The following is a 24535-nucleotide window of genomic DNA, read 5'->3' as shown; positions in this document are numbered from 1 at the left end:
TATGTAATTTTATCTTGTAGAATTAGCAATCCACTGGATGAACGCATTCTGCTTTTTAATACTCTCACTGACTCGGTATAATTTAATTGGAAGTGCAGCAATAATGCTAATAATGACTGATGAAGTATAAACAGTGGAACAAATTAAATTTTTAGCAGGATCATCTTACTGTTGTTGTCAGTTCAGAATTTTAAATCTCTGCTTCTTTTTGAACTTGCCAATTGTGCTTTAGCTGCAAATATTTTGATGTGTTCAATGTTTTTGAACTGGCAGTGTTTATATTCGGGAAGCAAAGTGCCTCTCTTAAGATCAATCTGTCAAACCAATTTGACTTCCACTGACGTTAACTTTTCCTGTGAAGCAGCCATTAGTCCATAGTGGTGGCAGAATGGCTCCTTTAATAAAGATTTTGTCAAAAGAGATCATAGTGCCATTTTACACAGCCATTTCCCATTGAATGTAATCAAAGCCCACTTGCACTGACCTAACAGATAAAAATACACCATCTCAGTGATGATCTCACTCAAAAATACATAGACTATTGGAATTACAAGGTGACACGCAAGCTTTTGCTTCTGGTTGCTGGCTCAAGAATTTCGATCAATACAAGCTGTTAAGACCTAGAAGCCGCCGATAGATCAAATGGTCAGTACAGGTGAGAGATAGACTTAAGGGGTTTTAGAAGTCAGTGGTAATGGTATGAAATCAGTTTGCAAGGGCTGAAAGATGATATTTCCGACCACATTTTCTGTATCCATAATGTGGTTATGGGTCCTACTGTGCAAGTTGGAATGTGGCGGGGAGGCAAATTACCACAACCACCAGGGGAGGATGTTATAAAGTGATCATGCAATTATCTTAATGGCTGTGGGACAACCAAGCATAAATCAATCTTCCAGCATTAGATTAAGACCTGTACAGCAAACCATTGTCTGCTAGCCATGTTGATGAGAGAGGACGATAAGGTGAAAGAGCAGCTGGTGAAAAGTGGAAAAAGTGCAGCACTGACACAGCGGGGTCAGGGTGGGGTGTGGGATTTCCCAAAAGGTGCTAATGACTATCTGGAGTATTTTGCAAAAGCGTGTTACACCCATGTAGAAGCTGAGCCAAGTGAATTAATGAATTTTGAGCCAGAGGGACGCTGCAGTCTCTAAGGATCTGCTGATACCACCGTCTTCTTGCAAAAATAAATGAAGCACCTGAGCACACCAGTGAAAATCATAGCAGCTATGTCAGTTACAAACCTTGTTTACCGCAAAATTGGTCCATGTGGTGAAATGAACATGCATGAGTAAAAGGTAGAAGCATTTACGCTTGTACTTCTGTGTGTGCAGGTATTATGTTCATGCTTCCTTAACTCTATGAATGTGCATGACTTGCGCGTTGCGCTATATTTGAGTGTATACTGTAGCTTTGGAATTTTATGCATCTCAAGAATGGGTTAGTAATGGGAATGGGGGCCGAGGTATCAGAAAGCTGGAGAGGTAGGCAGTAATATTTCTTTCCTTTTTTGACTAAAGAGAAGGTAGCATTAAATGGAGTGACTTTAAGTCCTTCATGCAGAGCAGACTGTGATTAGGGGCTTAACTCAGCAGCAGCCCCCCACTCCCTCTCTGTGTCTCCATCTTTGCCTCAGACACTGCCTCTGGGAAACACACGCCTCTCTGTGCCAAAGCTCCACAGCTCTTTCTCCAGCTTTTGCAGCTTCTCTTGGCAGTCTGAGTTACAGTGAGTAGAAAGGATGAAGAAAAGGCAAAAAAGAAATCCCAGATTAAAAAAGATGTGGCCGAAGGGGCCAAAGCCATTTCCTACAAAAATAAAGTTCTAAAGCAGCATAGCATGAACAACACGCACAGGTCACCTTAGGGAGCTCAATTCACTGCTGGCTGTGTGCAGCTCTGTGTGCCCCGGTCCACTCAGTGGGAGCTGGAGTGGGCTACTGGGCGAACTCGTTAGGCGCCGGAGATAAACCTTATCACAAGTCTGCTGAGTGAGAACAGCAGGGGTGGACTGATTCCTCTCAATTTATCTCTTTCATTCTTTTCCTGTCTTTCTCCCTCGTTCTCTGTCTGTCTCTCACATACACACAAACACACAGGATCAGGCACTATCTTGGTTAATAGACAAACCACATTCTGATGGTCCTTGTTGTTTAAAGAGTCAGTGCACGCTCTGTTTCACTGCCCTCTTTGCCACTTTGAAAGATGAAACGGAGCAGGTTTGGCAGTTGGCCCAAAGGGAGGGTGTGAGGTGGTTGGGTTAAAGGATTAATAGGAAATCCTATAGCAGAAAGGGTAACAGCTGAACCAGACTTCTATACAGGAGAATTGGCTGTTAAATGGAACAATTAATACTATTTTCTGCAACAGTTGCATGTTGGTGCATGATGTCAGTCTTAACAGGATTGATGTTTTTAATTATTACAGATAAACAGATTAAACGTTAGCTCAGAATTTGACTGAATTTTTGCCGAACTGTTCCCGAGTGCATCGGTGGTGATTCAAATAAACATAGCACTGAAACGAACCAGTTTTGAAACTCAGGGTGTGTTTACAAAACAATCCGTTTTAAATTCAATTAACTGCTTAAGTCATTTTTCAAAGTAAAATGCCAAATGTAAGCTACTTTTATCTTTTCAGTTTCAGTATATTTACTATTTTGTATTGTACGATTGGAACACTTGGGTTTCAGCCCAAAGCCTGGATGAAGCAGTTTAAAAATGGCATCCTGGACTCTGTGGTGACGTGGTAATGTTTCATTACTTTAACTGTGAGAAGAGTTGCAGCTCTAAAAGGAGGTAGTAGCTGAATCAGGAATGGTATTTACTGCACTGTATTTGCTGTAAAAGGGGGGAAAAAAAGGACATGATATTTTTTGGCATGGACCGTAATCATGTTTGTTTGCTCTTTCTCCCCTTTCATCTCTCTCTTTGACTGTACAGCTCCTACAGTTTAATCGGCCGTATCTTTCGGTTTTGTCAGACAGGCTGTGTTAGTTTGAAGCCTGGAGACCAATAATGGAGGCGTTTATGAAACCCAGTAATCTGACAGCTCAGCAAGCTGTTTAACAACTAACTGGCATTCGATGGCATCACATGGAGCACTTGGAACTGAATTACCTAAATTACATACCTGTCTCTATCTAGGACACATACTGTATGTTTTCTTGTGCACAGTATTTCTGTCCCACCACTTAGTCAGCAAGGCTCTGAAGATGATCAATGCCTACTTCCTTTCGTGATCTAACCATTTTCAAAGAGGTGTATGTGCATTCTGTATTTGCAGTATTTTACAGTTAGGGGACAAATAGTGAATCACAAATGCCTCATATCTTCTCCAGTAGGAAAGCACCTCTTCTTCTGCCGCTCTAAAAAGGTTCTTTACGATCCAAGACTACAAAGACTTGCGAAATAGTAAAGGGACATGTTTCTAGACTCCATTTATGAGGCATTAGGCTAGGATGGGGTTGAGGATGGCTGCTATGCCAGAGCTCTTATAATACCTTGGGGGATTTCATCATGTATGCTTTGAAGTGCGGAATGACAAACTGGAAGGGGTTTGGACTGCATCAGGGTTAGCCTTCTTTCTCTATTTCTGAGAGGATTAGCTTCTGTGTCTCAGCTCAGAAAACGGCAAAGCCTGCTCACATTCACCGCTAATACACTCCACTAGTTTACATAGATCGCACAGATCATCGCCATTATTATTTATTTACTTACTTATGTTTGCTGTAGTCAAACAAACGCGTTTGAATTGATTGGTACTAAGCCTCGAAAACTATTAATTATAGGTGCTCGGGTCATTACCATCTGTTGAAACGCACCGAGGTCAATTCTTGTTTCCCGGACTAGCTGGTGCTTTTGGGCCATGTTGTGCATGTCCCTCTCACTTGCTGTGTCATCCATCTTTCCTGCTGATGGAGTGATAAGAGAGCAGCAATGCACATTCAGCTAGGCACATGAAAGTGACTGCATGTACAGAAAATGAGCGGGTTGAGTGGCACCCCTGGCAGCAGCATACACTTTGTTCATGGCTACATTTATGGCATTGTCGGGGGAATGAGTGATTTACAGACATAATGACTCAAAGCTTTTACACAAAAGATGAATGAAAGAGTTCACTTTGAAGGCTCTGTGTGTGTGCATGGACAGTACAGATGAGACACAATGTTATGAAATATGGATTAAAAAGGACGACAGTGTGAAAAGGTGGCCTTCCCCTGTAGCAACACATTTCTGATGATTTATTTCCTTTTCCCCCTCTAGACTATTTTTATTCTAATTTTTTAAAGGTAAAGTCATCAAATTGGCAAGTTACGCAATGCTTGTCCCTCTGTTTTTCTTGAAGGTCATTTGCTACCTTTCAAGGTAGCAGCTTCAGCCACCTCTCTGATTTGTTGAGAAAAGATGCCCCAGCATGGATTAAAAGCTTGTTCTATCCACATAGCCACCCAGGCGTAGCGGCTCCCCTTCTAACTCTGCAGTAATATCCTTCTGGCAAACAGAAAAACACAAACAGCAGGATGCGCAAGTGCTTGAGACTGTTTCGAGAGAGCACATCGATCTCTCTCAGACCCGATCCTCATCAAGATCACTTTGCTTATATTGTTAAAGGCTTGACATTAACTTTGAAGCAGCTGTCCAAATATCTGACAAGTGTGTTTAGATTTCACGTAACTAAACATGAGTCTCTTTTTCATTTTTTCAATGCATAGTGCAGTTCTCAGATTCTGAATGAACATTAGAAAGCAAACAAAGGAATTAAAATAATTCATTTATTAGGGGTGCAACGATACACAAAATTCACGGTTCGGTTCGATACTTTGGTGTCACGGTTCGATAGTTTTTCGATACAAAAAATGTTCACGCTTTTTTAATTTGTCATTTATTATAATTATAAATATATATTTTAACTCAAATGTACAGTTTTTTAATTTAATGTTGCTGAAACAACAAAGTAATAAAAAAAATAAATCTATCTTATCGAGAAATCACTCATCTTTGGAAAAGAGAGTTTATTACAGAGAAATGTCTCTTTCCAAAATAAAAGCTATACTATACGCTTCTTCTGGGCTATATTCTCAGCAGCATATTAAACATATCAGGTCCCCATAAGGAGAATCCTGTGCTAACGGCTGTCTAAATGACTCGGGTAAAGTTTGTAGCATGCGTGCTTGTTGTTTTTGTCTGCTTCCACTTGTCTTTGCACTAGGATGATGTCGGAGTAAATGTGCAGTCATATTCGTTGTTCCCACTAGTGCTGTCAGCGTAAATCTCGCTAAAATGACGTTAACGCCACAACACGGCAAATCTCCATTAATGAGCTACCGCAGTTCGCCCCGTGCGTGGGGCTGGACAGCGTCAACACGTTAACGAGCTAACTGCGCTAACGCACTAGTTCCCACCAATGTAATTGAACATTGCGTGGCACATCCGACATACTGTTTTACTTTTGTCCATGACGCGCTTACCTTCAGGGTCATACATCACATGAAGACCAAAATAGTTCCAAAGGCCAGATCTGAATGAGGGTGGGGGAGGTTCAATTTGCCATGTTGCAAGGAGAGCTTAACTTCTGTCTCGCTAGCTTGCCCTGCACTCAGTGGATCTGCGCTGGACAGTGCAGCCTAGGCGGAGCAGTCGAACGCAGATCCACTGAGCTCTCAACACAGACAGCATCGTCAGAAGAAAAGTTGATAAAATAAATTAAAAAATTTCTATTGTTCGATACATATGCGTACTGAACCGAAAGCACTGTATCGAACGGTTCAATATCGATACGAGTATCGTTGCACCCCTATCATTTATGCGTGATTCTTATAAGTGGCTATAAACTGTGTAACCTTTAAATACTTCACAGTAGACCTCGTCCCAGCTACAGGGCAATATAAGGTGAAGAAATTGTTTGTGGTCGCTTCACAGATTATCTTATTATTTTTCAGTCAACATCATATTCGGAAAAAATGTTTCTCAGGGCACATTCATGAACATTTAGTGATTAATTAGTTTCAGTGCCATTTCAATTCAAGCCACTGCTCCTCTGTAAACAATCTCTTCATTTAATCCCTCAGTTGATTAATCACTGATCATCAATACTGTTTTACAGGCACATTTCATAGTAGTTCTATAAATCGCCATATCCGTGCCTAGCAGGTCACATTTAAGAAAGTTTCTACATCAATTTATTAATAATTGCCGGAATGGAAATGAAACGTGTGTCCCTATTTTTACAATGATTGCAATTTTGTAAAACAAAATCAGGTGCGTCTGAGGCTTTATAAATTGACTCTTGATTAGTCAATCATAGAATTCTGAGTTGGGTAAATGAAGGGGGAAAATAATTCAGACTGTTATTCCGCATCTAACTGTTATTTGGAATATTTAACTAAATAGTGAATAAAGACAAACTCTTTAGTTTGTTTCTGACTTTTAACTTGTCCACTGAGCACAGTGAAGCATTAGAAATTTAGGATACTCAACATACATTGGGTCATATTAATAATGATGTTCAACAAGTTCAAATAAGTTTTTCTTCATAATTTTTTGCTGCAGCGATGCTCAGATCTAACACCAATAACTGCACTTTGATTTTGATTTTTGATTTAACCCCAAATAAGGCTAATATGTTCATGTGCGCAGCTTCTGGATTTGTTTTGGTTTGCAAGGTTTGCAGTTTAGATTCTGAAGATTTATTGTATATGCTCACCACAAATTATGCGTCACGCTGATGTTTTCACAGGATAACCGGCGTTGTTGGAGTTCTTGCTTATATGTTCGAATAATTGCAGTCTTAAGCATTAAATGCATAGATGTTGGCACATTCTGTTTTTTAAAACTGCTTTTGTGTTTGTTTCAATCCGCAAACTTGTATTTAAAATGGATTTGGTATAAAAACTGTATCCTCTGATTAGTAGATGTAACTGATTGCTGTAATTGCTCTATTTTTAAACCACTATCTGAAGCTTTGTAAACATGGACCATTGTCCTGACCACAAAAACAGAGCACTTCTGTTCATGCTCATCTTCTGAGTTCAGAGAGGGCAGAGGAGTGTTTGGCATGCAGAATATAACAAAGCAGGAGGAAGTGTCAGTCTAATTTCTCTGTGTGAAGCTGGATCACAGCAGATCTGTCGCCAGAGCTGGCTCTTCTGGTCACTGCGGCTCAGCACAGCAAAACCCAACCCCAGACACACCAAACTTGTCACTGTCACAAATACAGGGGGCATTGACAACCTGCAGTTTCAGACTGCTTGACATTCCCGATCAAAGAGCCCTCTCTCTGAGGTCAGGGCAGAAGTCAAACTTTGGCATTCGCCGAGAACAACTCTGGGGGAGTTGTGACAGTTCCCAACATTTTGGCTAATGTACCAAAGTGTCCAGAGGTCATGCTTTCTTTGTAGATCTGTATCTACCCTGCTGTTGGTCAGCAGCATCAGCAGCCGAGATTATTGAAGTCATGTAATAGTTAGAAGGTGCTTCGTATAATATTGGATTGACTGCTGTGTGTCTGGATCTCTCTTAAATTCTGTATCAACGGTTACAAACAGGAGCTGACTATGAAAGTGGGAACTTTTTACAATTTTATAAGCACCTGTGGAAAAAAATGTACTAGACTAAAAAAAACAAAAAGAAAGATAAGGTAAGAGTTTAAAGCCTAAAGCACATTATTTTTATAATAAGTGATGCTGACCGTGTACTCTTTCAGACTTTCAGGGGGAAACATTTTTGTATTGTATATACAACCTAACTAACAACATAATACCAGAGAGGAGTTATTGTATTGTGTAGTTATTGTATTGTATTGCAAATGGCTGCCAAGCTCACTAACAGTAACCACCTTTTCTCCCTGCCTTATTGGCCAGCAGGGCGATACCGCTTGGACTGCCAGAGCAGGCATTAAAGTTGCTGAAATAAACAGCGGTGTTTCGAAATAAATAGTGCAAACTCTGAAAGGCTTTTTTACTACCTGCATGTTAAAATAATTATGTCATCATTACCGCCTGCGTATCTAAGCTTTTAATTAATTTGCTAAACAGCTGGAACTAGGAACAGTGAAAAGGATTTGAAAATTTTAATTTATAGTGTAGTGAATGGATTGCGGTGGTCTTGCTGTCACAGTTAGTGCTGCGGAGCAAGAGTCTTTCACTGAATGCATTTTCAGTTTTCTTATTATTTACACATGCTGTGCATAGTCTTTGTAAACTAGTTAAAGGCTTTGCAATGTTCACTTTCCTCTGCTTTCCTCCTAGCAATCTCCTTTCCAAAAGAGGGCAGTGCAGTGTCTGTATAAATGTGAATAGAGCAGCCACACCCCTGCTTGACAGTGAGGTCATTTGCAAAGGGCCTGATCCGTTGCTGTGACAGCTAACATACTAATTACAGTGAATCATAGACACTCTAGCAATGCCTCAGAGTGGAGTTCTCCTTCTCGGGCCCTGGGTTTCTGCTCGCTCTGTACTTGTCAAGATAGCATGCAGGAACAAATTATGTACCCAGAAGGGAAATCCTGCAGATCTGCTAAATGTGCTAATTTGGTCACATTTTCCTCTGTGATTATACATCAATATGGAAAGGATGATAGGAAAAAGCTGTATTGAGTCAAAGGGAAAGGGATGAAGGCCGTCTTGTCTTTGAGTTCCTATTGTGCTAAACAAGTCCTGTCTATTGCAGTGATAGCTTCTCTCCTTATATTGCTTTTCCAGTTTGTCTAATTAGTGTTTCTGCTTCATATTTTTAAGACATGCAGAGCTACTGCTCTGAATTCTGCTTAATTTTTTGTTGTTGGCCACTGGTAAGCTTTTTAAGGATAGGCTGTCTTTGCATTCTGATCTCTCTTTATGAAGGTGCAAACACCAGGATTACTTTTAGCTTTCAGGTTTTTCAGAATGTTTGTTCAATTCATTTAATTACTGTGGAAACTCATGAATTTGCCGTTCAGTTCAGTCATGAAAGAAGGTTAACCAATCTAAGATCATCACATCATGGTTAGAAAAGTATATGTTCATCAAAAGTAACAGAAGAAGAAGAGAAATTGAGATAACTGGCCTAACCTATGGTGCTTGAAGTCCTGTTTAAGAACCAAAGATTTATGTTTGTTTTATGTTATGCCAAAGAGGCCACCATAGATTTAGTGTCCAAGGATTGTAAGGGCCACATTCAAATTTGGGAGGTACTCCTTGATGTGCACAGCTTCCTTGGCAAAAGTGTTACAGCCACCAAATGGCTAGGACTGAGCTGGCACCAAGGTTCCCTTTGTTCTGCATTTCCTGCCATCTGATATTAAGGATTATTGAAAGCCCTGTCCAGTCTTATGCCCAGGGTTTCATCTGGGACCCCATGTTGACACACAGTTGTGTCAGTTTCTGTGTTTGAGGTGAGTAAAGATCCCAAGCTTGTTTGGACCCAGTACGGATATCTCCTGTCTCTGGCAAAAGGGAAGGGAAGATGGAGGAAGTGATTGAATACACAGTAGCCCGTAGTCCTCTTTTGAACCCATTAATGCAGGGGCAGTACAACCGCTTTCATCCAGAGTTGGAACTGCCATGGCCGCAGGAGTCAGCGGTGTGGGTGTGTGGATCCGTGTGTGTGTATCTGTGAAGAGGGGGCATAGCGACACAGCGAATTTGCATCACATTTGTTGAGCGTGTTGCAATCGTTCAGCCAGGAGCGGTGAAGGACACGAGGAATAAAATCTCAGTCGAGTCATGAATATGAGTTTGTAATGTCCTACCAATGTCAGGCTGTGGCTTTGAGCAGAGATATGCAAAACCACTCTCCAGCTTCATTCCACTTATTGCTGATATGATCAGTGGCATAGCCAGGGGAGACAGGGAATCGTTACTGTACAGACAGTGGTTATTAAATTGGAGGAAATGTCCTGAGCCAGTTTTAATAATAAGCTGATAGCCATATGGTTTTGCAGCAAGTCCTAACCACCTCTAAAAGGCCCGATACGGACCTATCAAGAATTAAAAATCAGGTTGTCTACTCAGCCTTCTTGTGCAGATGGTTTAATCTTATTGTCTTCCAATGACTTTGAATATTCTGAGTGTAACGCAGGCCTGCAAGCACAGCAGGTGGTTGGCCCTTTGATCTCTGCTTGTTGATGCTAGTGGAATTTAAATCACAGGGTGACATCTAGCTCATGAAATCATAACATTAACAGCAAGTTTCTGCTTTGATCCTGTTGTCCTTTTGTATTAGGTTCATGACAGATTATGATAAATTGCAAGAGTGATAATTAGCAAACAACACTTTGCCGTGGCCATATGGTCATGTCTTGAGAGTGTGACTGTCCACAAGCACTATGTTTGTGAAATTTTGTGTGCATATGGTATACTCTACATGTATGTGCAATGGAAATGTTTTGTCTTACCAACTCTTTGACCTTTACAAAATCTGCCTGCAGGTACAAATAAGGTAACCTGAACCTGAATGACCTCTGTTTCAGCGTCCATTTACTTTTCCCTTTTAAATAGGAAAAAAAAAAAGTTTAAAAAAAAGTTAATATTAGTTAAAATTTACTAGTTACAGCAAATTGTGATTTGCATATAATAGTTACCAGTGAATAGACAAGAGATTCTAAGATGTAATGTCCATGTTTGTGATTCAGCCCGAGTTTTCTTATGGTAGGAAGAAGCAAGCACATAAATATGTTAGTTAACCTCTCTCTAACCTCAGAGATTACTCCGTGCAACTCTGCAGGTCTTTGTTCAATTTTGCTGTCACCATTAAAAAAAACATCAACCTATTAGTAAAATAATATCTCAGTTGTTTCTATAGCAACATTACACCGTGCCAATAATTTATTTACACAGCTCTTCTCTGTTTTTGGGTAAAATGTGCAAAACTAATGTCCCTTCTTCCCTATATGTACCTGTCACACAGAATGGCCCTGTTGAATATGAGCCCAACAGTCAGTAGTGTAAAAGGAGCCTCCGCTTACTTAAAAAAACAATAATAAAACTAACAGACTGGACTGTCTCGTCACTCTGTTAGTATTAAGTAGTTCAAATACATTACCCAAACTGTCCTCAAGTGTGCCAGTGTGATCTTGGAGGTATTAAAACTACAGGTTGACAGAGGTCAGAGTTCCTTTGTTCCAAATGTATTCATGGTCTTTTTTTGTTTCTTTTTCAAAATTCAGTTTCTTAGACAGCAACCAAAAAGTACATCATTTAGAATTAGATTAATAGACAAGGATTCTTCTGTAAATTGATAAAAAGATAAAGGGATAATTAAGGCTTTGGATTGTATCATCGTTTTGTTTTTTTATGCGTGTCAGTGTCAAAAAGAACTGCAAAGCACACCAAGGACTGATGGGATTTTGACCGTTGTGCCACCTGCTGACCAGCAGAATTGAATCGTTGAAAAAGAAAAAAACAAAGCGTAGGCATAGTTGTTACATGCTTTCACTTTGTGTAGTTGAAATCTTGTCTCTGGTTGTCCTCCCTCTCCTCCATTACTCTGGTCAAAAATTCTCACTGAACATTTGCTAAATGTCACCTTGTCTTTTGTTTCTTTCAGCTCTCACCATCTGTCTTTCATGTCTTTGTAACATTTTTTTCTTCTTTTGTTTGTGTGTGTGTTCAGACTGCGTTGTGTATACCTCACTGTAAATTATTTTTACCTACACTCAATTTTTACCTACACTCTTTGACTCCCATCACCCTTTGGAACACAAACTTGGAGTTAGTAGGACCCTACACCACCGGGCAGAACATGTTCCCTCTAAGCCTGAAGGAAAAAAGAAGGAACACACACATGTAAAGGAAGCACTCAAAACGTGCGGCTATCCTAAATGGGCGTTCTTAAAGTCAGCAAAGAGGCACAGAAAAGAAGACCAGACACCAGCGAGGGAGGATAAGAAGGACAGACGCAACAACATTGTCATCCCCTATGTAGCCGGTGTATCAGAAAAACTCAGGAGAGTTTTCTCCAAGCATGACATCCCGGTGTATTTCAGACCCAGCAACACGCTCAGACAAAAACTGGTTCACCCGAAAGACAAAACGCCAAAACACAGACTTAACAATGTGGTGTATGCGGTACAGTGCAGCAAGGAATGCTCAGACCTCTACATTGGAGAGATCAAACAGCCACTTCACAAGCGCATGGCACAACACAGAAGAGCCACCTCCACAGGACAAGACTCAGCAGTCCATCTGCATCTTAAGGATAAAGGACACTCTTTCTAGGATGCCAATGTTCACATTTTGGACAGAGAGGACAGATGGTTTGAAAGAGGAGTGAAAGAAGTCATCTATGTCCACTGTGAGCGACCATCTTTGAACAGAGGCGGGGGTTTCCGACACCAACTCTCTGCCATCTATAATCCAGTTTTGAGATCCCTTCCCAGACGCCTTAACGCCCACTCACATCCTGGGCCATCTGATCTCAGGAATTCGCATGATAAGGTGGGGCCAGGTTTCACAATGAACTCACCCGAAACTCTGGCTGATTGGGACCCACACCCAGTTTCACACCTTGGCTCAGGCGATTAGAGGATCATCAGGGGGTCCTATTGTCCCTCTGTGGGGGGTTACTCCCACTAGGTATATATCTGGGACTCTCCACCATTTGACCTTAGAACTGAAGAAGCTTCTCGGATGAGAGGTGAAACGTCTTCAAGCAACTTAAAGAAGTCCAGACGCTTTTCTTTGCAAGCTCCTTTGACTACACTCACTGATTTACTTTCTTTTTTAAAATGTAATTTTCGTATTTGTTTTTTGTACTTTAGTTCAAGCACAGAACAAATCCAATATATTAGGAGTTTCAAGGGAATTTTTGTGCAAGGTTAGAAATCACTTACTCAACCGGGACCAGGCTGTGAACAAGTTTAGAGCACGTTTAGATGTAGAGAGCACGCTCAATAGAAGACACGCTTGTCAGTGCTACACTGACATAAAAGGTCAGATTAAGACGAAGAAATGTGGTTAACCAAGTCAGTATCGTGTTATTTAGAAATACCTGTGCGTCAGGGTTGCCTTCTTGATAATCTGAGCAGAAACTTTGAAAAATCTCTTATATTTGTGGTTTGTTTAGTGTGCATTACCTGTAGCAAGGCTTTGGATGTAAGCAATTTCAGGCTGACTGGCGATTCACTCTGCGGCCATCCTGCCTGTAGCCTTAGGCAGTGGGGTTGCAGTGGGGAGGGAGCGCAAACACCAGTCAGTCAATTACCAGTTAATAAACAGTGGAAGTTTTCTATTAGTGCTTGTTAGTGCGTGTAAAAGATTGTTGGTATGTGGAATTGGGGGAAGTCACTGTGACTATGGAATCCGAAAAAAATAGTACAGCCATATTTGCTTTCTCTGGGTGTAATATACAGCACCCAGCCCTCTCTGTGCATGCCATTTAAAGAGATAATATTTGTTATTTGATTTTCAGAAGGCCATGGTGCAGTGTATAGCGTTTCCAAATACTTTTTTGTCTCGTAAAAAAGGTCCAGAAATGTGTGGTCAGGAGTTTCTAGTAAGGCAATATATCATAATTGACTATAAAGCTCTCTTTCCAATAAAGCATATATAAGTGTAGCGGAGGCCAAACAATGCAACGCTGGCTGCAGCGTGTCTCATCTTCTTGTTGATAACATTATAGGACCCTAGTGAATATGATGCATGGACTTTTTTCGGGAAGCAATTGTCAAAAATCCCACGTGTAGTAAATCTCCCGCATATCTGAAAGCAGGTTTCACTGTGCTTACAGAGGAACATTGCTGTAAGGAAAAACAGTGCACCTGAGTAGCCTTGGGAAGTATAACAACATTAATTGGATTTGGAGAAGTCATCTTTTGCAAGGGAACACTGTTCTGACAGTCTGACAGCCAGAAGCATGAATCATTAAAGTGCCTCCCTGTCATATTAGACCACTACCAATCTCTACCACTGCATGCATTTGCAGTTGTTGTTGCACAGAGCCAAGAGCTGTACCAGCGTGTACACCAACTAGGCAAAATCTTCACAGTAAATAAAAGACAATAACAATAAATGGTCCCATCCATTCTTCCCTGTAGGATTGTAATTTAATTACACACGTTTCACATTTATTTTCAGAAGAACAACAAAGCTCCCGTGCTTACCATTGCCACCTGGAGCCAGCATCTGGGCTGGCACCGTCTTGGGGTAATGGGTGGGGGACTTTGCAACTTGTTCTCTAACATGTGCCTTTCTTTTATTTTTGTATATGTCCCTCTTGATTGTATATATTTCTCCTGTTTGCTGTTTATTCCCGCTGTCTACTTTTTATATTTTATTTTGGCACAGCTGGCTCAGAGCACCCACAATTTCATTGTACATGTACGGTGACAATAAAGGGCTATTCTATCCTATTCTGTTCATTGGTAACCAGCAGCTGGGAGGCCGCGCTCTCATCACATCAACAAATCTTGCTTTAATTAGCTCACCTGCCCATTTCCTCCCTTTTCTTCCCCCGTGTTCCCTGAAGTCTTCCATCAACCCTCCCTCAGCTGGCTTACAGGCTCACCTTCCTCTCTCATCCTGCCTCCCGCGCAGGGGAATAGCGTTAGCTTTTCAACTTCACACCTACAGCTCTGCAGGCACACACACGCAGAATGTGCGATAAACGAGACTGACAATAGACTTTGAGAAGGCTTGGATCTTATTGATTTTTAAATGGGGCCTCACTGATACGGTATTAGCATTGGGATTGCCAGTGATATGGCCATTGCTGAAGGCTCACATTTCCTAGGTGCCTGTCAATATAATTTGCACATTCACAGGTAGAAGTGGTCTTACAGGCTCTGTTGTTATGCTCACCCGTGCTCTTTCCACTGGCTGCTTAAAGAACTTCAATAAGTGGACCAGTGGTTTACTGTATCGATCATAGTCACTGTCTGCACTTTAATGGGAGCCAGATCTATCCTTGGCTTGGTATCCTTGTGTATATCAGGCCTTGTGAGCTATTTCCACTCAAATTGTTCATGTAGCTGTTGAAGAGCTTCATTTCAAATTGATAATATAGAAAATATGACTCGCACTAATTATCACATGATTGTGTGGAATTAAATAATTGCCCTATGAGGAAAGAAGTGCTGTTTAAGATTTTAAGCATAATAAGGGGTCATTAGCAAATAGCTAATTGCTTATACAATATTCTAAAATGAGATTTCCTCTTTATACCCGCAATCATTTTTACAAGAGTAGGCGTCAAATTTTTCGAATGGTGGATAACTCATTAAGGAAGGAGCCTCTTCATTTACAAATGAGTTCTTTATCCGAATGATCCGAATGCACATTCCTGTTTTTGAATACTGCTCCCATTTGTGCTGCCAGACTGACTTTGCTAACTCAGAAAGTAATCTAGGTCTGGGAAGATTGGCCTGCAATGCTTACCGGTCTCAGGTGACTGATAAACTCCAACCACCATTGTGCTGCCAGCACCGTAAGCTATAGTGTTCCTGTCCCTCTGGTCCACCGTCACTCTCTTTCTCTTAACCACAGGGCTTCCATATGGATACCTATTATGGCTGCCACTTAATTACCTATCAAAAAACATTTCACAGCTCTTGACGGAGGGCTTGCAGAAGGGGAAAAGGGGTGGGGAGGCAGGGATAAAGAAGAAAAAAGCAGGGATAAAAAGAGCATGAACGATGCAAGAGAAATGGGAAATTGGGACTGAAAGATTGATAGAGAGGACCAGCCATGCATCTGTGGGGTGAATTTGAATAAATGGAGAGAGACACAGAGGGAGTGGAGAAATAGCCTCGCAGTGCAGATGAGGGGAGCCGTGAGCTATCCACTACCATTTTTTTGTTTAGTGTTTACAAACACACCCAACAAGAGAGAAAAGAGGGAGGGTCTTGGACAAGGGTGGCTATAAATTACCTGTGATTGATGCTTGCTGCCATAGAGGACGACAGTTAAAGACGCGCAGCTCTTATTGTTGACACTCTGTTCACTTTCACTCACCCTTCCCACCATTCTCAAAAGCAGCACCTTACCCACTGTCACCTCCCATCATCCCGACAACACACAATTAGCTGTTCTCTCTGTCACACAGTCCACCCTTAGCGGTCATACAGTAAAATGGTAATCATTTCCTATATGACAGACTGCAGGTTAGAGAAGCTGGGGGTTTGATCGGGTATAGACTCCACACTGCAAATGTCAATGTCTCATTTACAACCTGTCAAATAACTTTCGATTTATTTTACTTTTTTAAAACTTATTAGCTCTTTTGTATTGATAATTTGACAGGTACTTTGTCTTTCACATCAATGTGCATTCAAGTTTGACAAGTTAATATTGTAAAGTTAGCAGCTATACTAAATCCCAGGTGCTTTTTAAGGGAATAATCTTTGCAAAATTATTGCACGTGGAAATAATAAGGAGATTCACTTTTCTGCCTTTGCTCTCTATGTTTAAATTGTTATTTTTGTGTTTCAAAGTTTGCCAAACAAAATGTATAAAGTGCACTGAGCAAAAGAATTCATAGAGCGAATAAGTTGATAAGAAGGGAGCTGAGGGCACTAAAAGAAAAAAACTAAACTGAAAAGTAACAAATCCAATCATTTTTTATAAAGAAAGCTCAAACTAAACTAGAACCCCAATGGTTGCCTCCAACAATAGCTGGAACATCAAACATTGTTTTGGTGTTGTTCTTTTGATCTTGCCAATGGTAGCAGAATGCAAAGTAACATTTAACACCTGCTGGTTATATAATAATAGGACATTGGATGGAAAAAGCTGTGTTTTTCTGTGTCAGTGTTCTTAGAATTCAACTCAAGAGTATTTCAACAGCAAACGAGTAAAAAGAATATATACAGTTGTGGTCAAAAGTTTACATATACTCATCATGGGCATGGATATCATGGTAATTTTGGCCTTTTCAGGATGTCTTTCAAATGCTCTTTTTTAAAGGTTATATAGTTGTACAGCAAAAACTTTTAGCAAATTAAAAAAGCAAGAATTGGATGAACAAGTTTGAAATTGTCTTGGCTTTTCTCTAATACGCACGGTGTCAAAAGTATACATATACCCCTACCAATATTTGGTTAAATGTCTCATAAAACCAGCTCGTCCAAATAATTTTTGGTAGCCATCAACAAGCTTCTTCCATAATCCTGGCTAGACATTTGACGACTCTTTTTGGCGGTGTTGGTAGAATTTATTTATTTGCTTTGTTTGGACAGCCCCAGCTTTTAAGCTACTTTTTTTTTTTTAATAGGGTTGAGGTCTGGGCTTTGGGCAAAACTTTCAAGAAGCATAATATTAGTCTGCTTTAACCATTCCAAAACCACTTTTGATGCCAGAAAGCCAGAAATTAATCAAGCATGATATTCAACCACAAAAACAATTTTTATTTTTTATTTTTTTAGGGGAAAGCTAGTAAATAACTGTAATTTGGCATTTTAATCAAACAGTAATGATTTGCTTTACTGATTTTTTTTTTTTAATGAATTTTAAAATTCATGGATAACAATAACAATAATTATGTTTTAGCATTAAAAATATAATTTTGATTAAAAAGCTAGCACATACTGGTGGATTAACCAGAAACATAAAAAATGATTTAAGGCAACTGTGGCGTAAAACTTGCATTGGGTGATGATGTAATATGAATGTATATATATATATATAACAAGGTTCTGTCAGTGTAAAAGGAAAAAAAATGTTAAGGTATGGAGCCGTGATAAATACATTATATAAGCAATATTCATTTTTGTCTCTTAAAGCTTGAAGCTGCTCTCCACAATCCTGTTCATTGTGCACTGTTGGGCTTCTCTGCAGCAAGTACATCCTTACCTCAAGGATACCTCTGGGTAAGTAACATCTTCCTTATACACGCATGCAGACATTACATTACAGGCATTTAAAGTAAAAAAACAAACTCTTCACTCTGAAAATGAAGAGATCTGATGGTGGTGATGAAACATTTAGTTCCTGAGAGGGGCGATCTCATCTGGAGCGCTTTAGGCTATAACCTTAAAAACCACATCTCCACCAAACTGGCCATCTATTGGAGATAGTGCTCTCAACTGCTATCATCATCAAAACAGCGGGTAGATTTTACAGGAAAGGTGGGACAAGTAAAGTTCTGGCAGCACACAGTGACCTTGACGCTTGAATATTGGCTTTCCTTTAATTTGTCACCTGTCTGTACAGGAGTGTATATAAGCACACAGACGCTGTTTAATGTCCATTGACTAAACTCAAGGGAGAAGAATGCCTGTTTTATTGGTACTGATTATTTAAGCTTTTCACACAATTACCATGACAATTTAAATGTCCTTCCTAAATTTTCCTCTCATTCATTAAAGAGCGAATAAAAAAATCTATCTCAAGGCTAAGAACAGGATATGCAACATTTTTCATTTTGCAAAATATCGCCTGAAAACTGTGAATTCATTCTGTAAAAAGGCTACCGTGGAGTAACTGCTGCAGAATGTTTCATGGCGAGCGAGGAAAATTGCAGAGCCTGACTATCGCATCGTGTCTCGGGACTTGTGGAAATTTAGCTGAATCTACAAAGACGGGGAGAATTTAAAATGATGCAGACAATCTATTATTGCTATTAATCTTCCAGTTTTAATTTTTTCTTCCCCTTCTTTTTGGAGAAGGGTGGTTAAATCAAGTACAGGCCCTCCAAGAGACAGACTATGGCTCAGTGTCTCAGGCTTAATTGCTTTTGTGTTGGTATTCTAAAGAAGACTGGATGCTCACTCAGATGAGGAGGAGATATGGTGCCATTACCATTTAGGGTCTTTTGATATCAGTGATTAAAGGAGAACAGGCTGATCTAACTTTCTACTTTTTTTTAGAGCAGAGTGGCCTAAAATAAGGTAAAATAAACATTTTAAGGGGGATTAATGTATTAAAAAAGCTGAAGTTGGTTCACACAGTTTTTGTGAGTACTTTTTTTAAATCATGAATTTGAATTAGGCATTCAGAGAAGATTGGTTTGATGCTTGTAATGATGCAGTGAGACGCGGTTTTGTACATGTAGATGGAAATGCTTTAGACTAGAAGAAACAGTTGTATTGATTAAATAGAAACCATCTGTTCTGTCAAATCAGAGTGAGAAGGACATCTGCAGACCTTCTTAGACGTCTGTAGGCGTAGTTTGTTAAATTTGCAGCTCTTCTAAAACTTCAGGAACTTCCCCAGGTCTCTAACTGCTGACCCACATTGTCTAAATGTTTTCTTTCAAAGTTCCAGTTTTACCGTGTCTGAATTGAAATCTTTTTCAGTTAACTAACTGCATTTTGCATGAGACCATCAAAGGTTTGCGGGCCGTTTCGTATTCTCGGTTATTTAGAAACATTTTCAGGTCATCGCCTCAGAGGTTTCATTTCTAAGTCAAATATTTAGGGACTAAATTCCAATTTTGGTGACGCTCAAGCTAAAAATGTAAGTTTCTTTTGCCTTACAGTAAAAGTTTTCTATGTGGTTTGTTCTTATTCTCCTGTGCTTGTTTTGGGTTCTTCTTCTGGGTTCTCCCACAGTTGAAAAGCAGGCCATGGTAATGTCTTGATGCATGCTCACTCATCCAGGTGACTGCAGAAGTCACTTGGATGAGTGACGAAACGTTTCTCCCACTGAAAACTCTACGTCCTGTTGAACAGAATCAACTATCTGGGGCGTGCTGTGTTAATGCTGCCTATTTTAAACCAGGACACTTGAATGACATATCAGATCTTAATGAGTGAAATGTCCAAGTTGAAAATCATGACTAATGTACTGATGCAATTTGCTGAAAGAAAATAAATAAATGATGTACAATGGCCACTGCAAATGAAACTCCAAATCACACCAACAATGAAAGTTAAAATTGTGCAAGTTTCCCATTCAGTTCTCTTGAGCATCATATAAGTGTGCTTCAAAAGAGAAAATGCTGGGGTTTACTCAGATGGAACATTGCTCGGTAAAAAACGGAAATGTATCTCTTGACGTATTTATAATTTTGTTTGGAAACAAAACTACTCTAAATTGTTTTTACTCTTATTGCTCTTCCATAAGTTCAAAATATCTCCCTGTGGAAACTAAAGGACTGAGAGTCCTTTGTGTTGAATGTTTTCTATAACAAAAATCCATTCAGGAGGTAATTTTTCTTTGTTATGAATTAAAGTCTCAGGAGTGAATTTCCTTTGCATTCTGCTTACGCAGTGGTGCACAGTACGCAAACCAACCTTGCAGACAGAACAAGCAGCTCCTGAGTAGTAAATACACTGGTCCTCTTTTTTCTATCACGGTGATTGTTCCATACAGTACGGTACCAAGTGTAACAAAAAGATGGTTTCCAATAAAGAAAAAGATAGCGAAGGCCTGAGGAACCAGGACGAATAATTAGTGGCTGAGTGTTCCGCCTCCAGTTGGTTCTACCTCCCTGGCAGGCTTGTCAAATAAGGGATGACACTAATCATGTTAAAGTGAGATGGGCTATGGGGATTTCTGCGTGCTTTGATCAGAGTAATGACATTGTGTCTAATCATACTGATACCCCAGTGTTTCCCTGTTTGCCTTCACCTTCCTTGTCCCACTTTCCCCAACTTCCTACTTCTCATTTTAGATAAAGGCCTAATGAATTCTGGTTTTGTGCGTTTTCTTTACGCACCTATTCAACAAGCTACCTTTCATAGCTCATGAGAAACTTAAAAATATAACAGCTTCAGAGGAAATTAACAATGTAGTGACCCATGGTTTGCATTCTGTGTGGTGAAAAGAATTTAGGAGAGGGTGCCATCATAACCACTCTCCCACACCTCCTCACGGTTTGCAGAATAATCTCATTAATGCTGGCAGAGAAAGTTTGTTTTTCTTTCTCCAAGGCAAAGATTCTTTCCAGGGCATAACTCCAAATGTATCTGTCCCTTTAAATAAGTCTTTGTGTGGACACCACAGATTCCCTGGATAGGTTAAACTAAGGCTGTTTGGGTTTTGGGAGGTACAAGTGGACGTGTGAATGTTAAATTGTGTAAGAGGCAGGATGAAGGGGTCTAGGTCCACAGTCCTTTGAAGTCATTTTTGGGCTCCTTCCTGCAAGATAAGTTCTCCCTATCGTCGCTTCACCCTGTGCAACAGAGCATTATTTGTTCTGGCTCCTTCTCAAGAGCTCGAAGGATTGCTCCTGTCCAGATTCTGCACACTGATACAAATCAAACAAATGATTGCATGCAAATAAGGGTGAGCGTGGAGGAGAAGAGCTAAAGACTATATTTAGCTCCTGTCACATTCGCACGATGTGATTCATACAGGGAATAAATCCTCGCTGTCTCGCAGCAAGCTGCTGTGTGTGTTCTTTTCCAAGAACAGCATTGTGTTTTGTATGTACATCTACCTTGGCTTCTCACAGGAGTAATGAAATCATATTGAAAACTCAAAGTGACACTTTAATTGTTTAGGAATGAAAGCGATGTCATCTTAATTGGAATTGCATCAGCGATAGGTTGGAGGGTTCCTGCCCTTTTAGTTTTCTCAGCATTGGTTTTGACAGGCTTACTCACAGACCAATAAATGCGCAGTAAAAATGTGGTACACAGGATATCAAGCTTCTGTTGAGGCAGACTTTTAGCTACAGCTCAGGGTGTCAATCGCCTTGAGGAATTTGTCATGGGTGGTGATGCTTCTCCACCCATGACAAATTTATGGAGCATCAAGCAAAGTGGGCGACATCTACAGTCATTGATTGGTGAAAACTTTCTCCACATCGGGCCTCCACGAAACTGAGCTGTCAATAGCTCAGTTTGTAACCTTGTATATATCAGTGGGGTCAGTGTTGACATTGTGGAGGACTATAAATACCTTGGAGTACACATTGACAATAAACTGGACTGGGCTAAAAACACCACAGCACTTTACAGGAAGGGCCAGAGTCGTCTCTATTTTTTGAGGCGACTGAGGTCCTTCAACATCTGCCAGAAAATGCTCAGGATTTTCTATGAGTCTGTTGTGGCCAGTGCGATCCTCTATGCTGTTGCATGCTGGGGGAGCAGGCTGAGGGTCGCAGATGCCAACAGACTTATAAACTAATCCATAAGGCCAGCAATGTTGTGGGGATGGAGCTGGACTCCCTCAAGGTGGTGTCGGAGAGGCGGATGCTGTCCAAGATAAAGACAATGTTGGATAACACCTCCCACCCACTCCATGACATGCTGGTCAGTCACAGGAGCACGTTCAGTGAGAGACTGAGATTACCGAAAAGCACCACTGAACGACACAGGAAATCATTCCTGCCTGTGGCCATCTCCCTGTACAACGCATCCACTTAACACACTGTTTGCTGCTACAACTACACATGTTTCTTTTCCAACTATTTATTTATGAGTGACTTATGTATGTATGTATGTATATATATGTATGTATATATTGTACTATTCTTAGTTAGTGTATTGTCTGTCTTGTCTTAATGTTGGTTTAAAATGGAGCACTGTAACAAAAAATAATTTCCCCCAGGGATCAATAAAGTATTCTGATTCTGATTCTGATATCTGAATATTAGAACTGAGAGCAGCGTCTCAGATGTTTAGTGTGACCTTGGACTTGTTAATATCAGATGTCAGTACATTTAATTGAAAATGATTTTTCTTTTCTCTTTGTAATGAACGGACTCCTGCAATAGATCAGTCACTTGATCTTGTAAAGTAACAAAAACCATCATGATTAAAGCCTTTCAGAACCCTCTGTTCTTCACTGATGAAAAGATCGCACAAGTTTTAAGATTTGTTTGATGTTCTGGCGATGACATTGTGAATCCATTATATAATGGTATTTAATAGCCTAAAGAATATAAAAGGGAGTGAGTTTGGGCTACAAACAGAACGCTTTAACAGGATAATTGGTTCGATTTTTTTTTAGGTCTACATTGTTGTCAGGTAGATAATGTTTAATCATGATACTATCCTCTTGCCTTCAGTGAACATACACTGCAATTGTGATCTAAGAGAACTGCTCCGGTTGTGCTCCCTGCTACTGGTGTCCTTATTTCAGCAAAATAGCTTATTATCCGTGGCATTATGATTCAGTCCACTGGTACCGCTTAACATGAGGTCTCAACCTTTTTCACTCAAGGTTTTTTCCTTTCTACAGGTGGCTGGTGGAGCAGAAGGTTCCCAAGGACAGATAGAGATATTTTCCCTCAACAGACCCATCCCACGGGCTGTAAAAAGCCTGCAAGTAGATTCTCCAGTCCGATGTCTAGAATATGTCCCGCTACCTTCCCCGACTGACGAAGTGGAGTCAGGAGTTCATAAGACACCCTCGGCAATCGGCTCCAATATTTGTGTTGGATTAGACGATGGCCGGTGAGCGACACAAAATATAAGAGAGGTTTAATGTCAGAAAAGGCCAATTTTTAAAGCTATGCTTAGTGTAACAGAAAAAGCACAAATTCAAAGTTAAGGGAGGAAATGGCTTTGGGTATACCTGACATCTTCTGTTTTAAAATAATCTGCTGTATTATTCTCTGTGATGGTCCCCTGGGATTTCTAGCAGTATAGATTTGCTTGTCAGTATTTCATCAAAGCAAGATATCAGAGATGAAACCTCAACACAGCATCAATACCGCTACTTTAGCTAAGATCACTGTTTCATTTTCAAATAATAAACCTTCTGATCCTCACTGTGTGAGATAGGGGATAGGTTTAATCTCAGTCCCCTGTCACAGTTACAGTGCATAAATTGTTGTTGTTGTTTTAGACAGAGAGAACTCCTATGTTTATAAATTTAGTTATTTTTATTAACGTTAGTGTTAGTCATTTGCATAGGAACTGATATGTCAGCAGTTTGTTTATGCTGACATATTCCTTTTCAGTGTAAGTGTCTATTCTAGGGCAAGGGGAAAAAAGATATAATAACAACTAATAAATAAAAAAAAAAAACCACAATTTCAGCATTTTAGCACAGCTTGTCAGCTCCAATGTGACTTAACATTTTTTTTCTCAGTCAGAAAGAAACAAATGTGATGTGCATTTGTCATCCTGAAGAAGACAATAAGATGCAGCAAAGTTCAGATGGCATTTCAAACACAAGAAAGACGGAGTAGTCCCACATACTCAATGCTCCGTGCACTCTTAAATCAAACTGCATGAAAATGAGCCACTCTGTCATTTCAAATGATGCTCATTTATCACGTTGGCTTGTGCCGCTGTTGTTCTTACAGAGTGCTGGTCTATGGCAGTGTGGACACTGCAGCACAATGCTTACTGACCCTCCATAACCCAGAGGAGTGCCCTGTGCTCTGCCTGAAGCACTCCTCCCGCTTCCTGTTTGCAGGACTGCGGAACGGGACCATGATGGTTTATGGAAGAAATAACAGTGGTAAGGTGCTCCTGAAGCTGCTTTGCTCCATAGACTGATTGGCTATAGTTTAGTGTCTGTGAGGGGTGGCTATCTGTCTGTGAGTGTGTGTGTGTGTGTGTGTCTGTGTGCTAGTTAAGGAAGTTAAGGATGTATAATTGACACTGGGTGTAGTTTGCCCTTTGTAATGGGTATAAAATGATAAAGACATCAGAACATAAATGCATATCCGTTGGGCATCTTTCTTCGCCTTTAGACAATAATTCTGATAGCAAAAGAGCAA

At 40.2% G+C, this 24535-nt stretch overlaps 1 protein-coding gene across 3 annotated transcripts in view; it reads left to right on the top strand.

Moving 5' to 3' along the window:
- Positions 1–24535, top strand: part of arhgef10la (Rho guanine nucleotide exchange factor (GEF) 10-like a) — a 114931-nt gene that overhangs the window by 73317 nt on the left and 17079 nt on the right. For all 3 annotated transcript variants that reach the window (XM_026167151.2, XM_026167152.2, XM_026167150.2), the window contains 3 exons: positions 17694–17780; positions 23044–23258; positions 24116–24273. In XM_026167151.2, the coding sequence (XP_026022936.2) occupies positions 17694–17780; positions 23044–23258; positions 24116–24273 (460 nt within the window). The remainder of the gene's footprint in view (positions 1–17693; positions 17781–23043; positions 23259–24115; positions 24274–24535) is intronic.

This window comes from Astatotilapia calliptera, chromosome 5 (assembly GCF_964374335.1).
Source record: "Astatotilapia calliptera chromosome 5, fAstCal68.1, whole genome shotgun sequence".
NCBI lineage: Eukaryota > Metazoa > Chordata > Actinopteri > Cichliformes > Cichlidae > Astatotilapia > Astatotilapia calliptera.
This window is presented reverse-complemented; position numbering and strand designations above follow the sequence as displayed.